Raw genomic sequence first — 17,853 nt, forward strand, 5'->3', positions numbered from 1 at the left:
AATTCTTATTAAATTTTATTTATAATGTACAGTACACTGTTGTGAAGACATTTAAGCAACACCAATAACCATCAATTGATATATGATAAGATTTTAGTACAACTGATTAACTTTAACTAAAACATGAGGTGAAAATGAATGTATAGTATTCTATCTGTCTAGAGTAGAGTACAGTACAGTATAATGGACTCTGTTCCTCTAATGTGGTTTGGCTGAATAGTTTTCTCACATGTACAGTACTAGGCTAAGGAATATGATAACCAACATATAGATAAATCAGTACAGTAATTTTGTGAACACAAGGCTAAAGAAATTACAATGTCTGGATGCTAAGAAATCCTTTCAGCCTTCATCTTGGAGGTGTCACCATGTCGAGGTTGATGAGGTGCCTCATTGTTGGACGACCATGAGGGCAGTTCCATGGCTGTTCAATCTCACCCATGTGGCACACAAGCTTTTGCATCTGTGCTTGTGTTAGTGCAGTGCCAATCATGACTGACTTCCGACATGCTCTAGAGGCAAACATGGCCCTAACACGTGACGGCCGACACATTACACCAGGTGCGTCAGAAAGCATGAAAATTAATTCCTCGATATCCTCTCGTCCAAACTCCCAGCCACGACTGAAAGGCATTGACACAAGGCTCACTCTGCGACCCACTGGCTTCTCCTCATCGACCTTAAATTCAAATCCATTCTTCCTGAAGATCTCTATGTTATCCAGCAAAATTGATTCATTCACTGCAGTTAATTCAAGTGTCTGAGGAATGATGAGTCGCTGATTCTGGAGAATACATGTTTGTTGGAGAGTCTCAAAGTTGTATTTCTCGTCTGTTGCATGCTGGTCTATTATGAACAGGTCTGAGCCAAGGCGACCAATGATGAATCCTAAATTAAACTGCCCTAATATTTCCATCTGAAAGGAAGAAAGCAGCCATTTTTAGTACAGGATACATAAAGAAAAAAGAAAAAGAAAATTCCACTCAGAAGAAACAGTAGTTGAAATCCTTGGCCAGGTGAAGCTTGGGCAACTGTTTTGCCCCTTTTAATTTGAAACTAATTACGATTGATGGACAGACATACTGTACAGTATAGTATAACTAATGTGATTCAAGAGCATCCCCAAAATTTCGCCCAAAGCTCTTAAGCTAAAGGCATATTATTTCATAGGCCTGTAAATTATCCCCCCCAGGATTTTCTAAATGTAAAGTTATCAAGGTAATCTTTTACAACATATCTGTAAGCTTACCTCTGCAAACATATCCTTTGAAATCTGTTTCCTCAGCTCATCTTCAGCAGCACTGTTCTCTGTGGGAGATATTGTGGCACGAAACTTGCGGAAAACATCTGTGTGTTTGTCCTTTATCTGCAACGATTTAAGTCTCTGCTTTATTGTTTCCAGATTAAAGTAAACTTTCTTTGACTTTCTCTTGTCCACAAAGTCACTTGCATCATAATCTTCACACAACACCACTTTTCTGCAGATGTTACCATTATATTCATTCTTATGAGTCTCACTATCTTCCTTGTCCATTACATCTGAACCTTCACATACTATCTCTAAATCATTATCTTCATTATCTTGAGAAAACTCTGTTTTGAAATCACCACCTGTATGTCCATTCGTTAAATCGTTCTTAAGAGTCTTCATAACTTGAGTCACAGTTTTTTTGACAAGTAAATTGTTTAAGAACTTGTCTGTGGCACTGTGAGCCTTTCTAGAGCTTGAGGATGTTGGTAATGATGCTGACCTATAAAATTTTGCAAATGTATTTTTTAAGCCATTTTCTTTTGAACCTTTGTCAGTAAGAGGTGGATAACTGTTTACCTTTGAATCACTCTTTTCTAATTCACTACTAGTAGAACTATTGTATCTTTGGGTATCTGCTTTTGATGAGCAATGATTTTCACCAACTACATCATCAGAAAAATCATTGAGATCTTGAGTATCACTACTATCAACATTACCCACAGCTGCCTCACTTGTTTTAAACATGTCACAATTCATATTCACATCCACAGAATTAATACAATCTTGAATACATGTACTGTCTATTTGAGGTTCTTCCAAGTCTTGTGTTATCTTCGTTGCGTCTTCCAGCGTTTCATCTGTCTTTATCTCACTGACAGACTGGCTTGAGAGAGGCTGGATGCCATCCATACTGAGATCACCAAGTAGAGAATCAGATGAATCCTCAACAGTACCAGAAGTTCCTGATGGGTCTGATGATGTGCTCTTCCTCAAGAAGGATATCAGCTTTGGTTCTGTCAAAAGGTACAGATATCAGGTCATACAAATTATTTTACAGGCAGCTGCTGGTCTAGGTTGAAACAGCTTGTGCTCCAGCCAGGAAGAGATTGCTCACACTAGATACTTCCAATCTTCCCAAACAAACAAACAAATACAGTACAGTACAGTAATATTTCAACACTGAAGAACATTATGCCTGATCAACATAAAACATTTTTATTTTTCCATTTTACAGAAGTAATTAACCACTAAAATTTTTATTTATTCCTTACATTCAAAGGTTTTTTTTACAGAACAGTTCATTTAAAAATGAAACAATAAGCAAATTTCAGATAGACAAAAATAGTAGAGTTAGTCAAGTTATTAGGACTACTGTATTCATACTGCATACACATGAAAACATATTTTCATGAAATAAAAGTTGTCATGATATTAAGCAACACTTAATGCAATAGAGGTATACCCTGGTTATCACAATTGATAACACAAAAGGATAACTGGGGGGGGGGGGGCACTATAGCACAACAAGGGTATAACAGGAGTAATAAGAGTGAATGATAAGTGTGTGTGTGTTTATCCTTATTTACTACCACCATGAATTTGACAATGAAAAGATTTGAAATAGTGAAGTTTAAAAAGTAATATTTCAATTCAAGCTAATTTTCTGTCATTAGTTACAAATAAATTCTTTCAAGAACTTCACAACACAATAAGACACCAAGTAAGACAGTTAGAGAGCATGAACAACAGTGAGAGGTGGCCAGTGTGTGCGTTGCTCTTTATATCAGCAAACCAGTGCTGTGGTGACAATAAATTTGCAAGTGGGGAGGAAGCATACGTTTGTTAGTAGGGCTGTTGGTTGAGCTCAAACTTCGCTTGAGACCACTTATGGACACTGGCGATGATGCAGGTGGTGATGATCCCACACAATTGCGTCCAAACCTCTGGCTAAGAGCAGAAAATTTTCCAGTACCGGCTCCTGGTGTCACAGTACGACTGACAACACTTGGGCTTGGACTACAAAATGAACTGTTTAACGAGTTATTCAATGGAGAGTTGAGGGATGTGTTCTGGAGATTATAAGTGGAAGGGATGTTCTCATACAGTCGAATTAAAGAAGTCTGAAATGGAAACAAATATTTGAGGTTAAATTACAGACAATCTTTTAGCTTAACATACCTCTTTACCTCTAGTTTAATTCCAGTAAATACAAAATTTTGCTACAGATATCTGATATGGTTTTTGAGTTATTCTCCAGAAATGAATTTTGGATGGATGATTAGACAGGCTGACGGACTGACAGAACCAGTTATAATTCTCCCAACAACTTCAATGAAAGTGAAATAAAAGGTTATATTGAACAGGATGGTTATAAATTTCTAAAGCAATAAACAAGTACAGTACAATTCCTTTGTGTAACTCCTTTATAGATGTTTGGATAATATTGGATCTTCAAATAATGAAATAAGAAAGTCAGTGGGAGAAATACCCGAGAACACTCAAAATGTAATAATTATTAACTCTGTTAACCGGAATCCCCCAAACCCGGAACTCTCCAATAGGTGGAATTGAAATTTTCTCGTAAAATTACGGGGATGGGGAATTTTTTTTTCCAGGTATGAGAGACGAAAATCAAGCACATTCTCTGGAAATTCCAAGAAAATTTTTTGGGGGAATGGGGGATATTTTTCCGGGTTTGAAAGATGACGTAATCAGAGCACACCCAACCTTCACAGCGTGCGGACGTGCTGCGCATCGCTCCCAGCTCATGTTCAAATTTGTTGATAGTTAAGACTGTCAGCCTTGTTTTTTACGTAGGGTTCACTCTAGCTGCTTTATCTTGTAGTTGTACATGGATATTATTATTCTTGTACACCGCGCTTCTTCCCTATCCTATCCTTTCGTCTAGAGTCCCTGCTGTTTGGTAACGATGTGAACCCTGCGGGCAGAACCACAAGGGGGGCCCTCAGAGGACTGCTGAGTCCAAACAGTAAGGGTGGCAACATTTTTTGTTAAGTATTCGGCAGTGCTTCATAACGTGTCACTGTTAGGTGTTAGGGTTTGGCTAGGCCCCGTCAGGGGATTGTCTGTTCACCCTACCCCTAGACCCGTCTTTTCAGAAAATTCTCTCGTTTTTAACCTCAAAAAATTTGTTCCCAAAGCCGGATTTTTTTTTAAATTCCGGCTTTGGGAATGATTTTCTGAGCAAATTTCAATTCCGGCTATCGGGGATTTCCAGGTTTGAGGGATTCCGGCTAACGGAGATATTACTGTAATAATAATTAACGGTTCATTGAAAGAGCATGGCAGCCAGAAGGCTGAAAATATACAGTTACATAATTGGGGAATGGGTCTCTTGATGACAAATAACATTAGTGGGGAGAAGGTTATACTACAGGACATTTCAACATAGTGACAGTGCAAAAAGGCAAGATTGGCTGGGAGTGAATACATACACTGGTTGATTACGAGTTGTTGATAATTTTTATAATGGTTGGGACTGGGCTGTTCTTATAGCATGTTTGTGTGTGTGTGTGTGTGTGTGTGTGTGTATGTGTACACACACACATATACAATGCAGTAAAGCCTCTGATAACAACAGTTCGACCAACAACTTTTCATATTTAAGACCCTAGTTAATTTAGGACCCATTTCAATTTACGTCCATATTTCATTCGTATTTACAACCAAAATATAATAAAAATATAATAAAATTACATTTTCATATAAATAATAACTAAATCCCGATATGTATTATTATAAAAAATATATAAATAAATAAAATACTGCAAAAAAATGAAGAGCGCCTTGCACAAAGAAGCTGCCTGGCTAATGAGTGGTAATGCGCATAGCCAGTAAACAAAAGTCGGAGCCTGGCAGTCCCTTTGTTTTCACACATCTCGAACAGGAACAGGAAAAAAACTTTCTCAGGTTTCTTACAGCATTTTTGCATCCCTATTTAACATGAGCAAGAGAGCAAGTGATGGAAGTGTTGTTTCAAAAGCTAATAGAAAGTGTATAAGCTTAGCCGAGAGACTAGATGTGTTAAAATGATATGAAAAAGGTGAGAGGTCTGTGGATATTATATGGAGCAAGGAATGAACATATTTTCTGAAGTGGATCCATTAACAGAACAAAGCATTAAAATTTAAATAAACACAAACGACCTCTATGTAAAGATGTATAATGAGAAAAGAAAGCAACTGTGCAAGGTTCTTTTGACAGCTTTATTACTCGAAGGCCTAAGCCATCAACTTCAGCTACACCATCAAATTCAGCATCATAAGCAGCTTCAATATCAACTTCAAGTTCAGTAACAGTTTCAGCAACAGCTTTATGGAAAGTTACAGCTTCAGCCAGAGTTGAACCTGATGACTTCGTCATCTGAGTAAAAACTCGCACAATATTCATTGGCTGTCCTTATGTTTTAGACTTTACCACCATTGGTGAGTAAAATATTTGTTATACATTCGTAAATATTATTTAAAACATACGTATATGAACAGTAAATAAGTGTTGCTTTCATATTCATATGTAGAGAAATGACGATATGTTTTCATATGTATGCACTTACTGTTCATACGTTGGCGTTCCCAATTGTCTCGCTTTATTTCTTTACCATTAGTGGTTAGCTAAGTCTATTGTTCCATTTATTAACATTAAATAATGTTACTTAAAACATATATATTAATTTTTTTACATAAATTTTACTACAGCTTCAACCAAGGTCTTATTTTCTTAATTTTCTCGTGTAGAACTATCGTCCCGGACTCCCGGCTGTAAACACAAACGAAAACAATGGCGTCCCATCTCCTCTTGTGTGACCGCATTATTATTCATCTATATTGTATAAGGTGCATTCAGAAACATTTAAAGAATATAGTTTGCAATTTCTTTTAATTGTATTGTTTTTGGGGGAAAAAGAGGTTAAAAAGCCACACAAACAATATGAAAAGGTCACACTTGGGAACGTATCTCATTATTATTGCTTTATTTTAATGGTAATTAATGATTCACCTTACACTGCAATATTGGAGGACACATTACCGTCATTATTTGAGGCTTTACTGTACAGGTATAAGAAATAATTGTCCTAAGGGCAAACACATCAAGGGAATATACATTTTTTGTACACAAGTAAAATGTTCCTCTCCCCTCTGATGAGACATTTTGAGAACCTAACCCCTGTGAGTTTGAAGGGCATGCTGTACAGTCCTTATACTGTATAGGAAAATAATAGAGTACCCGGTAATCATAAAGAAAATAAACATTTTCTATATCAATTGGCATGTGCTCAAAAACATTTCTTTACACCATTCCTTCAAAATACTAACATTAAAGTGTTGTCCAACTAACCTTAATTGTAGCTAGCAAGATCTTTTCATTGTTGACAAGGATTTGTCGCTTGTCTGGTGTAACGTTGATGTCTACATCATCTTGCTTTAGTCGTATATTGAGCACTACACAAGGAGACTGATGTCGGTTATAATGATGGTACACTTCATTGACCACTTTCATCACCTAAAACAAATTACAATTACAGGATACTGTACTATTTTCTTGGCACAAACATAAACAAAAAATTATCTGAAAGTGAAATATCCTCCCTCATTATATTTTGGCTTACTAGACAACAAAGGGCCATTACTGTGTTAGAAATCATGAAAGTGGAACCACAGTGTCAAATGCACATTACCCATCTGCATACCAGTGAAGGCAATTTGAATTTTTACTGAAAACTGTTTAATAGATTGTTTATAGAAACTTTATATATATATATATATATATATATATATATATATATATATATATATATATATATATATATATATATATATATATATATATATATATATATATATATATATATATATTATATATATGTATATATATACAGTATATATATAAATCTCACACACACACACACATTGACTACTAAATCATTATATCCCCTGGGTCAGAGGGATAAAAAGGACAAATCAAGGAAATGTAGCATAACTACAAGATTCAGAATTATTGAATATATATTTTAAAATACACAAGCCAGACCTGGGGTCCAGTGCAGTACTCACCCTGGCTGGGTCACAAGGCCGGGAATTGATAAAGTAGAACTGACGATCAGCAGCAGAGCGTCCCTGACCATGGGAACACGATGACACATACCCCTCCAAGGTGAATAGTGTGTTCTCTAAAGGTGAAAAAATGACTTATATATTACCTAACTATCAACAGAAACCATCATTAAGCATTGAATATTTAAATTACACATGTAAAGTTGGGAAACATCACCCCAGTACAGGCACCTAAACCTGTCCTTGAACAGTATTAATGTTCTGACACTACAGTACTTATAACACTGTTACTATATGGAAAATACAGTACAATACTTTTTAAACTTTTTATCATGGTGTTACCACATGGAAAACACAGTACAGCAAGTCTCCGTTGAATGAAAAGGTTAGGTTCCACTAAATCGCTTTCGTGAGATGGATTACGTACGTTCATTGAAACCATTTTTCCCATATAAATTAATGTAATGTAATGCCAGGCGTACAATAAAAATACGTATGGGATAAATACAAATCTCGTAGTCTTATTCGAAAATGGTGAAAGGCTCAGTGATAAACAAATTATATAAACCATGCATTTACCTACGATATCATAAGAAAAATTGTATCATTACTAGAGTGAACGAAACAATATTCCCACAAACAACAACTGATAACTCTCGGACATATCATCTGAGGAAGAAAAATTTCCTACCTTGGTTTTTATTTTATTTTTTAATTATTTTTTGGCAAATATTTTAGTTCGGCTTGAGCAATATCCGTCTCAGCGGGGTTTTACTGTATTGGGGATTAGTTCAAAGGATTAATGTTCAATAGGGACTTACTGTACAGGTATCAGCACTTGTGACTAAACTTGTATCTGTAATGATGATTCTCACATTGACGATGAGACCATGTAAAAAAGATAGTACCTGTACTTAAGACATACAGTACACTGGCATTGGTTCTAATATACTTCAGACACATATTTGGATTTAATGTGTTCAACTAAAGATACCTTGGGTTAGTCGACAGGATAATTCCATCCCATACTCAGCTAAGACGTCATCAGAGGCAGTTTCTTGTCTGAACTCAAGCAGACTGGAAACCTGGTGAATCACAAGAATACAGTAATAAGAAGCATTTGATCACTAAATATTGTAATTACCTGTACTGTACTGTACATAAATTATTTATCTATGCACTTTTCTCTTTCTAAATAAAGTAAACACAGTATATTATTAAACCAAGTGAAAAGACAAAGGTGAATATAATTTAATATCACATATTAAAAAATCATTTATCCTTTACAATACATTTTCTTGAAATTTTATTTTAAACCCAAACATTAAATCATGTTGCAGGAGATACTGCCTATAGTCCCCTGACCCACCACAGGTTTTATTATTAGCTACAACACTAATATTGTACAGTTACATGACTAATGGCTATCCAAATACTGTACTGTACAGTACTTTTACAAGTGTTAGGCACAATTTCTCATCTGTTGTTATATCATGAACTGCTCTGATACTCTTACTAAAATACTCGGTATATTTAGTCAGAATATTTACCTGTTTGGCCCCAAAAATTGAAGAAATGTTTTCTTTTACAGTCAGGTGTCCACCAGTGGATACAATAACACTTTTCTTGCCTCTATCTGTCTGGTTTGTACATGATATTCTGTAGGGAAATTAATATAAATTTTTACATCACTGACCAGCTAATGTCAAAGTCAAAGGTCATCAGAAATTACCACAATACAGCATCTGTACCAAATTTTTATATCTGGTTAACTTTGACTTTAAGCACACACTTCACTGTCTTAGTCAGCTTCAGATAAAGGTCAAGGTCAAAGTTCATTCAGAAAGGTTACAATACTTTCCAACACTTGTGACTACACCTTCCATGTAATCCTTCTGTACCTTTTTGGATCTGCTTAGCTACATTCCAGAGGAAGCAAAGAACTCTTTTGGCTATTGGTATATGATGACCAGCTAGGCAGAGTACATTTTTATCTACTGTTATTCTGTACTGGTGTTTACCTACTAGAAATGAATACAGTAATGAACAAAGACCATCACTGACCACCAAACAAGAGGGTTGTAAAGGGAAGCCTTACCTCACCCTTGTAGACATTAGGCAGTAAGAGTAGAGGATCTGGACCATCTTGTTGAACTCCTTCTTAATGTTACGGTGAAATTCCTTATGTCGCACAGGCAATGTAGAGAATAGTCCCTGCAGTGAGATTGTTGTGCCAACCTGTGGACACACACTTCTTAGTACTGTAGGAGCATACTGTTTGAAAGTACTTCTGTAAATGGAGTAAATCTAGTATCTCAATTAAATAACCAGTTTTATCTGCTTTTACAGCAAGACTCACCATCCAAAACTTTCATAGTGTATATATTTGCATATTAAATGTTAGTGGCCAAATGAGACCACATGGTAAATTATGACACTCTTGATCTCAGGGAGTTGTAACCCTGCCCTGCCACACCCACAAAGGGAGAGAGAGGTAAGGGTGGTAACAAGTCAACAGTCATCAACTCCCCCCCCTAAACTTTCACTTCAAGAGAGCAAGAGCACAAGTGATGGTAGTGTTGTTTCAAAAGCTAATAGAAAGTGCATTACCTTAGCCAAGAAACTAGATGTGTTAAACGACATGAAAAAGGCGAGAGGTCTGTGGATATTATATGGAGCAAGGAATGAACATATTTTCTGAAGGGGATCTATTAACAGAACAAAGCATTAAAATTTAAATAAACACAAACGACCTCTACATAAAGATGTATAATGAGAAAAGAAAGCAGCTGTGCAAGGTTCTTTAGACAGCTTTATTATTCGAAGGCCTAAACCATCAACTTCAGCTACACCATCAAATTCAGCATCATAAGCAGCTTCAACAACTTCAGGTTCATTAACAGCTTTATGGAAAGCTACAGCTTCAGCCAGAGTTGAACCTGATGACTTCGTCATCTGAGTAAAAACTCGCACAATATTCATTGGCTGTCCTTATGTTTTAGACTTTACCACCATAGGCGAGTAGCATTTTTTTTTCAATCGTAAATATTGTTTAAAACATATATGAACAGTAAATAAGTGTTGCTTTCATATTCATATGTAGAGAAATGACGATATGTTTTCACCTGCACGCACTTACTGTTCATACGTTGGTAGTTCCCAATCGTCTCGCTTTATTTCTTTACCATTAGTGGTTAGCTACTCCTAGTGTTCCATTTATTAACATTAAATAACATTACTTAAAACATACATACAGGTATTATTTTTTTTAAATTAAGTTCACCTCAGCTACAACCAGGGTCTTATTTTCTTCAGTTTCTGTAGAACCATCAAATTTAAAACAATGCCGCTTGTCTCCTTGTGTGTTTTAATATTCCACGATTATTAATGAAATTGAATTGTTCATTTTATATAAACATTAATTCAATCAAATACATAGTCAGTAATAAACAATAATGAATCTTTTGTACACATTCTTAAGATAAATGACTATGTTTCGAGTGCGACGTATACATTAGAGTTCCACTATCAGTCTCACTTTTTTCTTTAATATCAGTGGTTACTTCTACTGTACATTAAATAACAAAAAAACATACCTTTTTTTTTAAATTATTTTCACCTCAGCTACAACCAGGGTCTTATTTTCTTCAGTTTCAGGTGGATAACTGACATTATGGGTGTAAACACTGACAACAATGTCATCTCTTATCCTCTTGTGTGTTTTAATATTCTACATATTATTAATGAAGTGTATTGTTCATAATGAACAATAGGTGTGGACATGCACCAAAGAGGGTAAGGAAAAATTCTACTGACCTGCCTTGACATTGGAGTTTTAGAGACAAGTTTTCCATTGTGGTCATACACAAGTTTACTGCCAACCTCTTCACTGACATGGCGTGTTGTGACAGTCATGTCACTGAGAGCACACAGGGAGCTGAGAGCTTCACCACGAAAGCCAAATGTCTTCACTCCCACCAGGTCCCCAAAATCTTGAAGCTTTGAGGTGTGATGTTTTAAAGCTGCCAGGGATAAGTAAAAAAAAAAACACAATCTTCAATACTGTATCTGGCAGTGTTACTCTATTCAGAACTAAACCATATGGATCAAGTATATGATATGAAGTCTCATATCAAACAAGATAAATCTACTGTATTTATCATTAACTCATGTTAAATGAATAACAAATCAGACAAAATGCTTCACTAATCTGACAACTGCCATTTATTTGTACAAACTATTTATGTGTGTATTCTTATACTGTAAGCACAATACACAGTACCGAGGTGCATATTTTCGCATATAAAATTTAGTATTTGCTTCATTAATTTTTCATCGATGAAGAGCTATCAACTCATATCATGCACTGAAATTTGTTATTCCCCTAACATGTTACCAACTATTAAATGCCAATGGTACAGTAGTTTATATTTTCAAAATTAAGAACTTGGCATTTGATACCATTTACTTACTCAGGCCTTCAAAATCACACTCTTCAACTCCTTTCCCATTGTCTGATACTTCTAGCAGTGTGGTGCCATGATCACGGAGACGCACCTCCACACTGGTAGCACCAGCGTCTAGACTGTTCTCCACCAACTCTTTAACAGCTGTGGCAAGTGTCAGCACAACCTACGAGGAGGGAAGCATTACAACAATAAACTGAGAAGGTATGTAGCAAAGTGATATCATACTGCAGGTGACGGTGTACAGTACAGTATACTGTAGTGTGTGGTTAATAACACAAGAGCGAGATGATGATGATGATGGTAAGTTAAGTGAGAACACATGACTACAATATGGGGAGGGAAAATGGTGTGTGTGACATAGGTGTAGTTGTGTACTATGGACATACATATCTTAATAGGTAAGGTTTGACTGTTCTTCACATGCTGCCTGTTGGTGTAGGGAGATAGGCTATGGATAATGCTAAATAGTTTTATACAAATTTAAGGAAATACTGAAAATTAACTAACACATCTCTTACTAGTAGCAGTGGAAAGATAACATTGTCTACCTGTGTACTGTACTGTATTGCAAAATCTTTATTGCAATGATGAGAAAATTTAAAATATTACTCGGTAATTTATGTTACAACTGTTTTACACAATCATAATGCAAATAATATGTTCTGGTTAGTTTCATTCTTAAAACGTTGCCAGAAGTTTAAAAAAAAACATTATTACGGTACTTTACAATTATATGCAGAGTCCATAGGAAGGAGCTGGAGCCTAGGAAGCTACAGCATCAGTTATTTATGAAAGAAGAGGATAGAAACCACCAAACTAAACCATTCTAAAAGATTCTTAAGGAATTCTCCAACTTGAGCTTCATTGAAATGACCAAAACACTTCTGTTTAGTTCAGTAAAATCATCATACAAGTTTACATTTACTTTGCATGTATATAGTCAATAGATAAACAATATACATACAGTACAAAGTGCAAGTAAACACAAATATATTAAAACAGATTAGTTAAACAAACAATGGTAAACAGTAAGACAGTTTGACCAAGTAAAGAGATTTTAATTTGACCAATTTATACTATGTACTAATTTTCTTCTTCGCCAGGTCAGAAATGTGTGTAGCATTGTAAACTTTTGTGTGTAGAATCTAGGATCAATTAGTGAAGCATTAAGACCCTGGAGCTAGATTAAATACTCACCAAATATCCTGTAATACAGTACAGTACCACCAATTTGGATCACCTGAAGATTGCCCATACTTACTTTACCTTATAATTAACCACACCAATGCTAACCTAACCTAACCTAACCCCCCAAGTACCATTAGAGTATTTAATTGTAGGTGAAATAATTTGAGGGGTTAATCTTCAGGCGATCTAGTTAATGCTGTGAATATGTAGACAAATACCTGTACAGTCAACTCACCTGACCTGAGCAAATGCGGTGGACAGTAGTCTTGTCTATGGCCTTAATGGATTTAGCTGCTTCTAGGGTAGCTGTCCCTCCACCAGGAACTTCTGAAATAATTATAATAGGCCTGGAATAATATAGTTTTTCAGTAATCTTTAATGACCATATTATATACCCTGGTTAATATTCGTACATTGGCTGTCCGCAGGTTCGGTAAATGTTGACCGTGACCTTGGCCTGTCCAATGCTGGACTTAAAAAACATTCGAGTCAGAATCATGAACTCTGATCTAGAAGAACTGAGAAATGCAGAGACCTGGCAGTTGTAGCATTAAATATGACAAATTTTGTGACGAGAGGTACCGGTATGGCCAGCATAAGGACAGAACCAGACAATGTGATGTAGTCGTGGCCAGAAGTAGGCTAGGATACAGACACATCTGGCAAGTTAGTAACGCTGTACCCATACCGGAACACTCAGCATGTAAATTTTGTGATAAACCTTTAAAGCATACACTTGAACACTATATTATTGAATGTGACACTGTCAAAGACTTCAGGCCACCTTGTTTATTGGGTAAATTTGTATAAGTGCACCCAACTCTGTTAGAAAGTAAAAAATATGTTTTTCTAGTGTATTTATGTGTGTTTAGATCGGTTATGACCTTCATTTCCGTCAGATATTGGCCTTTTTTTTTTATAAATTTTTTGGGGTGGGGTGTTTTCCGAAAAAATAATGGCTAATCAAATACAAAATACACAAAAAAACACTAGAAAAACATAAACCTGACCTGACCTAACCTTACTGACTCTCACCATATGATGGAATCACCTATTTCATACCTTATTGGCCTGGTTCTCGTTCGTCGTTGGAGTTACCACAATGCCACATATGTTGGTCTTGACGATATTTACATTCGTTCTTGCACTTAGGACACTTTACTGAGGTCGGGAGAACACCATGAGATCTAAAAATGCTATAGTTTCTTCATTTTTCCCCCAAAACTCGCAATCAACTCCATATAATTAAAGTGACACCCATCGCAGACTTCCGAAAATGAATTTGAAATTCGAAATATGAAACCCAAAATAAAAACTGAATTTGATTGGGCCAAAAATACAGCGAATTAAACCATAAATCATTTTCATTGGTTGCAAAAAAAAAAAGAAAAAGCTTTTGATTGGCCGCATGAAGTGCACGAGAACGCATGCATGTGATGATTTATGAAGGAGACACGCAGTGTGGGAGGTGAGTTAGGCGATAATGGCTGAAGATTAATGGAAGAAAATAGAGAAAATTTTGGATACGCTATCTCCGTTATTATACATTTGTGACGGTAATGTAACAGAATAAAATTATTTTATAATTAGACGTCTTATTCAAATATGATAATAGATTAGGGGTAGGAATGTTGGGTGCAGAAATACAATAATACCGCTTATTGTATCATGAACTTTATAATTACTACATTGAATCGGGGATGCTTGAGGACATTCTTGCTGTTTATCCCAAATTTGCTAGCCCACACTGATTAGTCTTCGATTAGAATATGACGCCCAATGTATATGAACCACTGTCTTGCATGGCAGTGAACAGTGACATCACCCACATGACTCTGACCTATATATACTGTTAATGAGTATGATGCATTTCTTTGTGTATGAACCTCTGACCTGCATGGCAGTGAGAAGTGATACCACCCTCAGTGTCAAGACCTGAATGAATTACTCAGAAGAGGCAAACTGTACTCCAAGAGTGTCAATAAATTTGTTAAACTAAACTAAATTATCATTCACTGGAAATAATTAATATACAATATAAGTTCGAGATGGAAACAACACAGTGCATCAATCATTACATGTCTAAAGCCATTCAACTGTCATTAAAATTCATATTGTAACAAATACTGTATCTGTAAATAAGAAGACAAAATCACAAGAGCTCAGCTGTGGCTGTTTACGTCTTGCTCTTATAGTTATACTTAATCCTTTCTCCGTTTACAACAGAATTATTAAGAACTTTCATAATTAACCTACTATCAATAAATATAACATTAAATGTATTAATAACTTACCCTCTATAGAGATGTTCACTTCCATCTTCAAAACATAGCCGTCAGTGTTACCAACAGTTAACACACATTCGCTATAGTTAGCAAGATGTATATATTTATTAAAGCATATTTTATCTAATAAACGAGAGCATTATCTTAGTTTACAATTTGAAGTTATATGAGCGTATTACGGCAGTTCTAAGCTTACCTTGAGGTATTTTATCAGGTTTGGGAATAATAAGAGTTTTGGGGAAGCATTAACGCGGTGAATCAGGCGACTACGCAGTTGGCTGAGTGTATTTTCCCTGACCAAATAGTCGAGTTGTTTACCAGAACTACTACTACTAATAATAATAATAGTATAGATAATAATAATAATATTTTTATTATTAGTAGTAGTATTTTAATTCAGTAGAAATATCACCAAACAAGTTTACAATTGGCTTGGCATGTACTACCCCATGACTACGCAGGACATGTGTATAGACAACGAAGGTATACGAGACGGTGTACGGTGTAGACCATGCAGGTACACTGTAGTGGACCCCATCGGAGCTCCTACAAGTGACGACTGAGCTCCCGCGCGCCTACCAGCCAATCAGCGTACAGCCAGGGATGCTGGTAGGCCTACTCTCCAGTGTTGACGCACACGTACCAACGCTAGTACCAGAGTGCCAGGGACTCCTGGCCTCCTCTATGATCGGCTCTCACGCTACGCCCACCCCAAATCCTGATGTTTCTAAATGTTATAAATACGGCCGTGGCTGGCGTACCTGGTGTAAATCGAAAGGTTGCGAATTCGTATTTAGGGAAAGTTGTTGGAGCTTCTAAACTTGGAACTAACACAATCCGAGGAGTTGTGACCCGAGGATCACACACCCAATACGTGCGCTATGAGCTAACCAAATAAACGCACTCGTGTAAAGCCACGGCACTATTTCCCCCACTACAATTCCCTTCCTAACCTCCTGCTCCTTCCTCTGTCATCTTCCCCGCTCGGCCTTTCGCTACCCAACAACTTTTGAAGTTTCTAAACTTGGAACATTCTTCTGACCTACTGGACTAGCAAAATCTCTCCAGCGCCTCACCACCAGCTCCCTCAGAAAGCTCCTCGCCCTACAGGACCTCTGAGCAAGCTACTCCTCACCTAGTAACTCCTTAACACTGCACTGTACAACAATATATATACAGAAAACGCATTGTGAGTTTCTATTCTTCGTCATTCCTGAGTGTGAGATATGTACATGTAAGTACGTTTGTGTGCCCATACAAAGAGACAATAGATAACTAAAGAGAATTGACAACTGACCACTTACAGCACGCTACAACTGCACTTCGATATTTTCCTTTAAGATATTCCTTATAATCGAATTCAGTCAATATATTCATGTTACTATCTAGTCTTCAGTGACACACTTAACTCAGTATTACGTGTTATTGTTAAATAAGAAAAACTGAAGGGAAATATATTATACAGTATTACATTCCCGCCACGAGTACTAAGCATGGTCGTCAGGGGAACCAAAATGTATACATTGAATACTTTGTAATTTCGATAAAAATGCTGCATTTTATTTAATTTTTCAATATAAAAATACACAAGATATGAAAATTAACCAACTACTCTAATTATTTTAAGAAGAAAGAGGGTAATTGATGATCATTGTAACTAAAATGTGCTTTATGGTTAATGTTAGAATCCTACCACACACTGTACAAATGGCCCTTTACTTTTTCTTTTATCCTCTTCACCACTGATCGGCTCGGGCGATCGGTCACGTCTCTGTTAATGACTGTCGGCAAATAATGGGCATGCGCCGGCTCCTGAATGTATCTGAACCTGCTCCAGTGCTTGTCAAGTTTGATAGAGAAAGAGCTCACACTCGGTGCCGTCACAACACTCTCCGGCAGATTGTTCCAAGAGTTCACAACTCTCACTCCGAAAAAGTTACCCTCACAGTTTTCTGGACTTGCGGCTTCTTCCTTCACTGAGCTGTGACCCCTTGTGGGGCGAGCGTCCGCCAGCTCCAGATACTTCACCTTATGTTGGGAGTCACTAGGATTAATTTGATCTAGTAATGAATAAATAAGTAGCTTGTCTATTCAATAATACGACCAGTTTCTTCCCTTCCATTATAATTATCGTCGACGTTGGGTTCAAAAACACAATATTGTCTCGGCTTTTCGGAGGGTGCTGGCGAGTCTCTGGCCCCTATTTCCTACCCTCTAGTTGCCGCCATTTGGGAAAATCTGCTGTTTGCTAACTAAATGATAAATGAGATTAGTATCTTCTTACACTGTGATAGGTTGAATGTATTCTGATGAGTCTGCCGAACTTCGGGCATAATTAATTAACGAAATAAAAATAAAAATATCAACGACTGTGTTCGCTGTTTATTGAAAACATTGTTGGTCTTGTGATGTGCGTGGAAAAGGCGAACAATGTTAAAATTAATATGAATATAACTACTGTTTCGTTTTGATCATCATTTTAACCAGATGATCTCAAGTTTCTTCAACCTGAACTATTAATTATATTGTATATTTGAGTTAGTTGGTTCAGGTTTTTTGCTTAATAAAATAAAGTAAGTATTTTAGAG

General features: G+C 36.4%; 1 protein-coding gene across 4 annotated transcripts; it reads right to left on the reverse strand.

Moving 5' to 3' along the window:
• LOC121875298 (mismatch repair endonuclease PMS2-like) lies at positions 1–16,048 on the reverse strand. 4 transcript variants are annotated; one of them, XM_042379766.1, is made up of 13 exons: positions 15,462–16,048; positions 15,275–15,345; positions 13,216–13,307; positions 11,796–11,955; positions 11,140–11,345; positions 9,422–9,561; positions 8,874–8,982; positions 8,318–8,408; positions 7,324–7,439; positions 6,608–6,772; positions 3,090–3,372; positions 1,250–2,265; positions 1–916 (listed from the first exon to the last, which is right to left on the reverse strand). In XM_042379766.1, the coding sequence occupies exons 2-13, from the start codon at positions 15,297–15,299 to the stop codon at positions 350–352; spliced, it is 2,970 nt and encodes a 989-aa protein (XP_042235700.1). In that variant the 5' UTR covers positions 15,300–15,345; positions 15,462–16,048; the 3' UTR covers positions 1–349. The 4 variants fall into 4 exon arrangements, with proteins under 4 accessions (XP_042235700.1, XP_042235699.1, XP_042235701.1 ...); XM_042379765.1 differs by having other exon boundaries at positions 15,275–16,048; XM_042379767.1 differs by lacking the exon at positions 15,275–15,345 and having other exon boundaries at positions 13,221–13,307; positions 15,462–16,044.
• Between the last annotated feature and the right edge of the window lie 1,805 nt (positions 16,049–17,853).

Source organism: Homarus americanus, unplaced genomic scaffold, assembly GCF_018991925.1.
Source record: "Homarus americanus isolate GMGI-L3 unplaced genomic scaffold, GMGI_Hamer_2.0 scaffold56241, whole genome shotgun sequence".
Taxonomy (NCBI): domain Eukaryota; kingdom Metazoa; phylum Arthropoda; class Malacostraca; order Decapoda; family Nephropidae; genus Homarus; species Homarus americanus.

What these genes read in the sequence shown, in the direction of transcription:
- LOC121875298 (XM_042379766.1), bottom strand. Translation starts at nt 15,299, where the DNA reads ATGGAAGTGAACATCTCTATAGAGG. An exon ending in AGTGAACATCTCTATAGAGG is followed by an intron (nt 13,308 to 15,274) that starts GTAAGTTATTAA and finishes TAATTATTTCAG; the next exon opens with AAGTTCCTGGTGGAGGGACA. An exon ending in CAACAGCCCTACTAACAAAC is followed by an intron (nt 2,266 to 3,089) that starts GTATGCTTCCTC and finishes ACCTTTTGACAG; the next exon opens with AACCAAAGCTGATATCCTTC.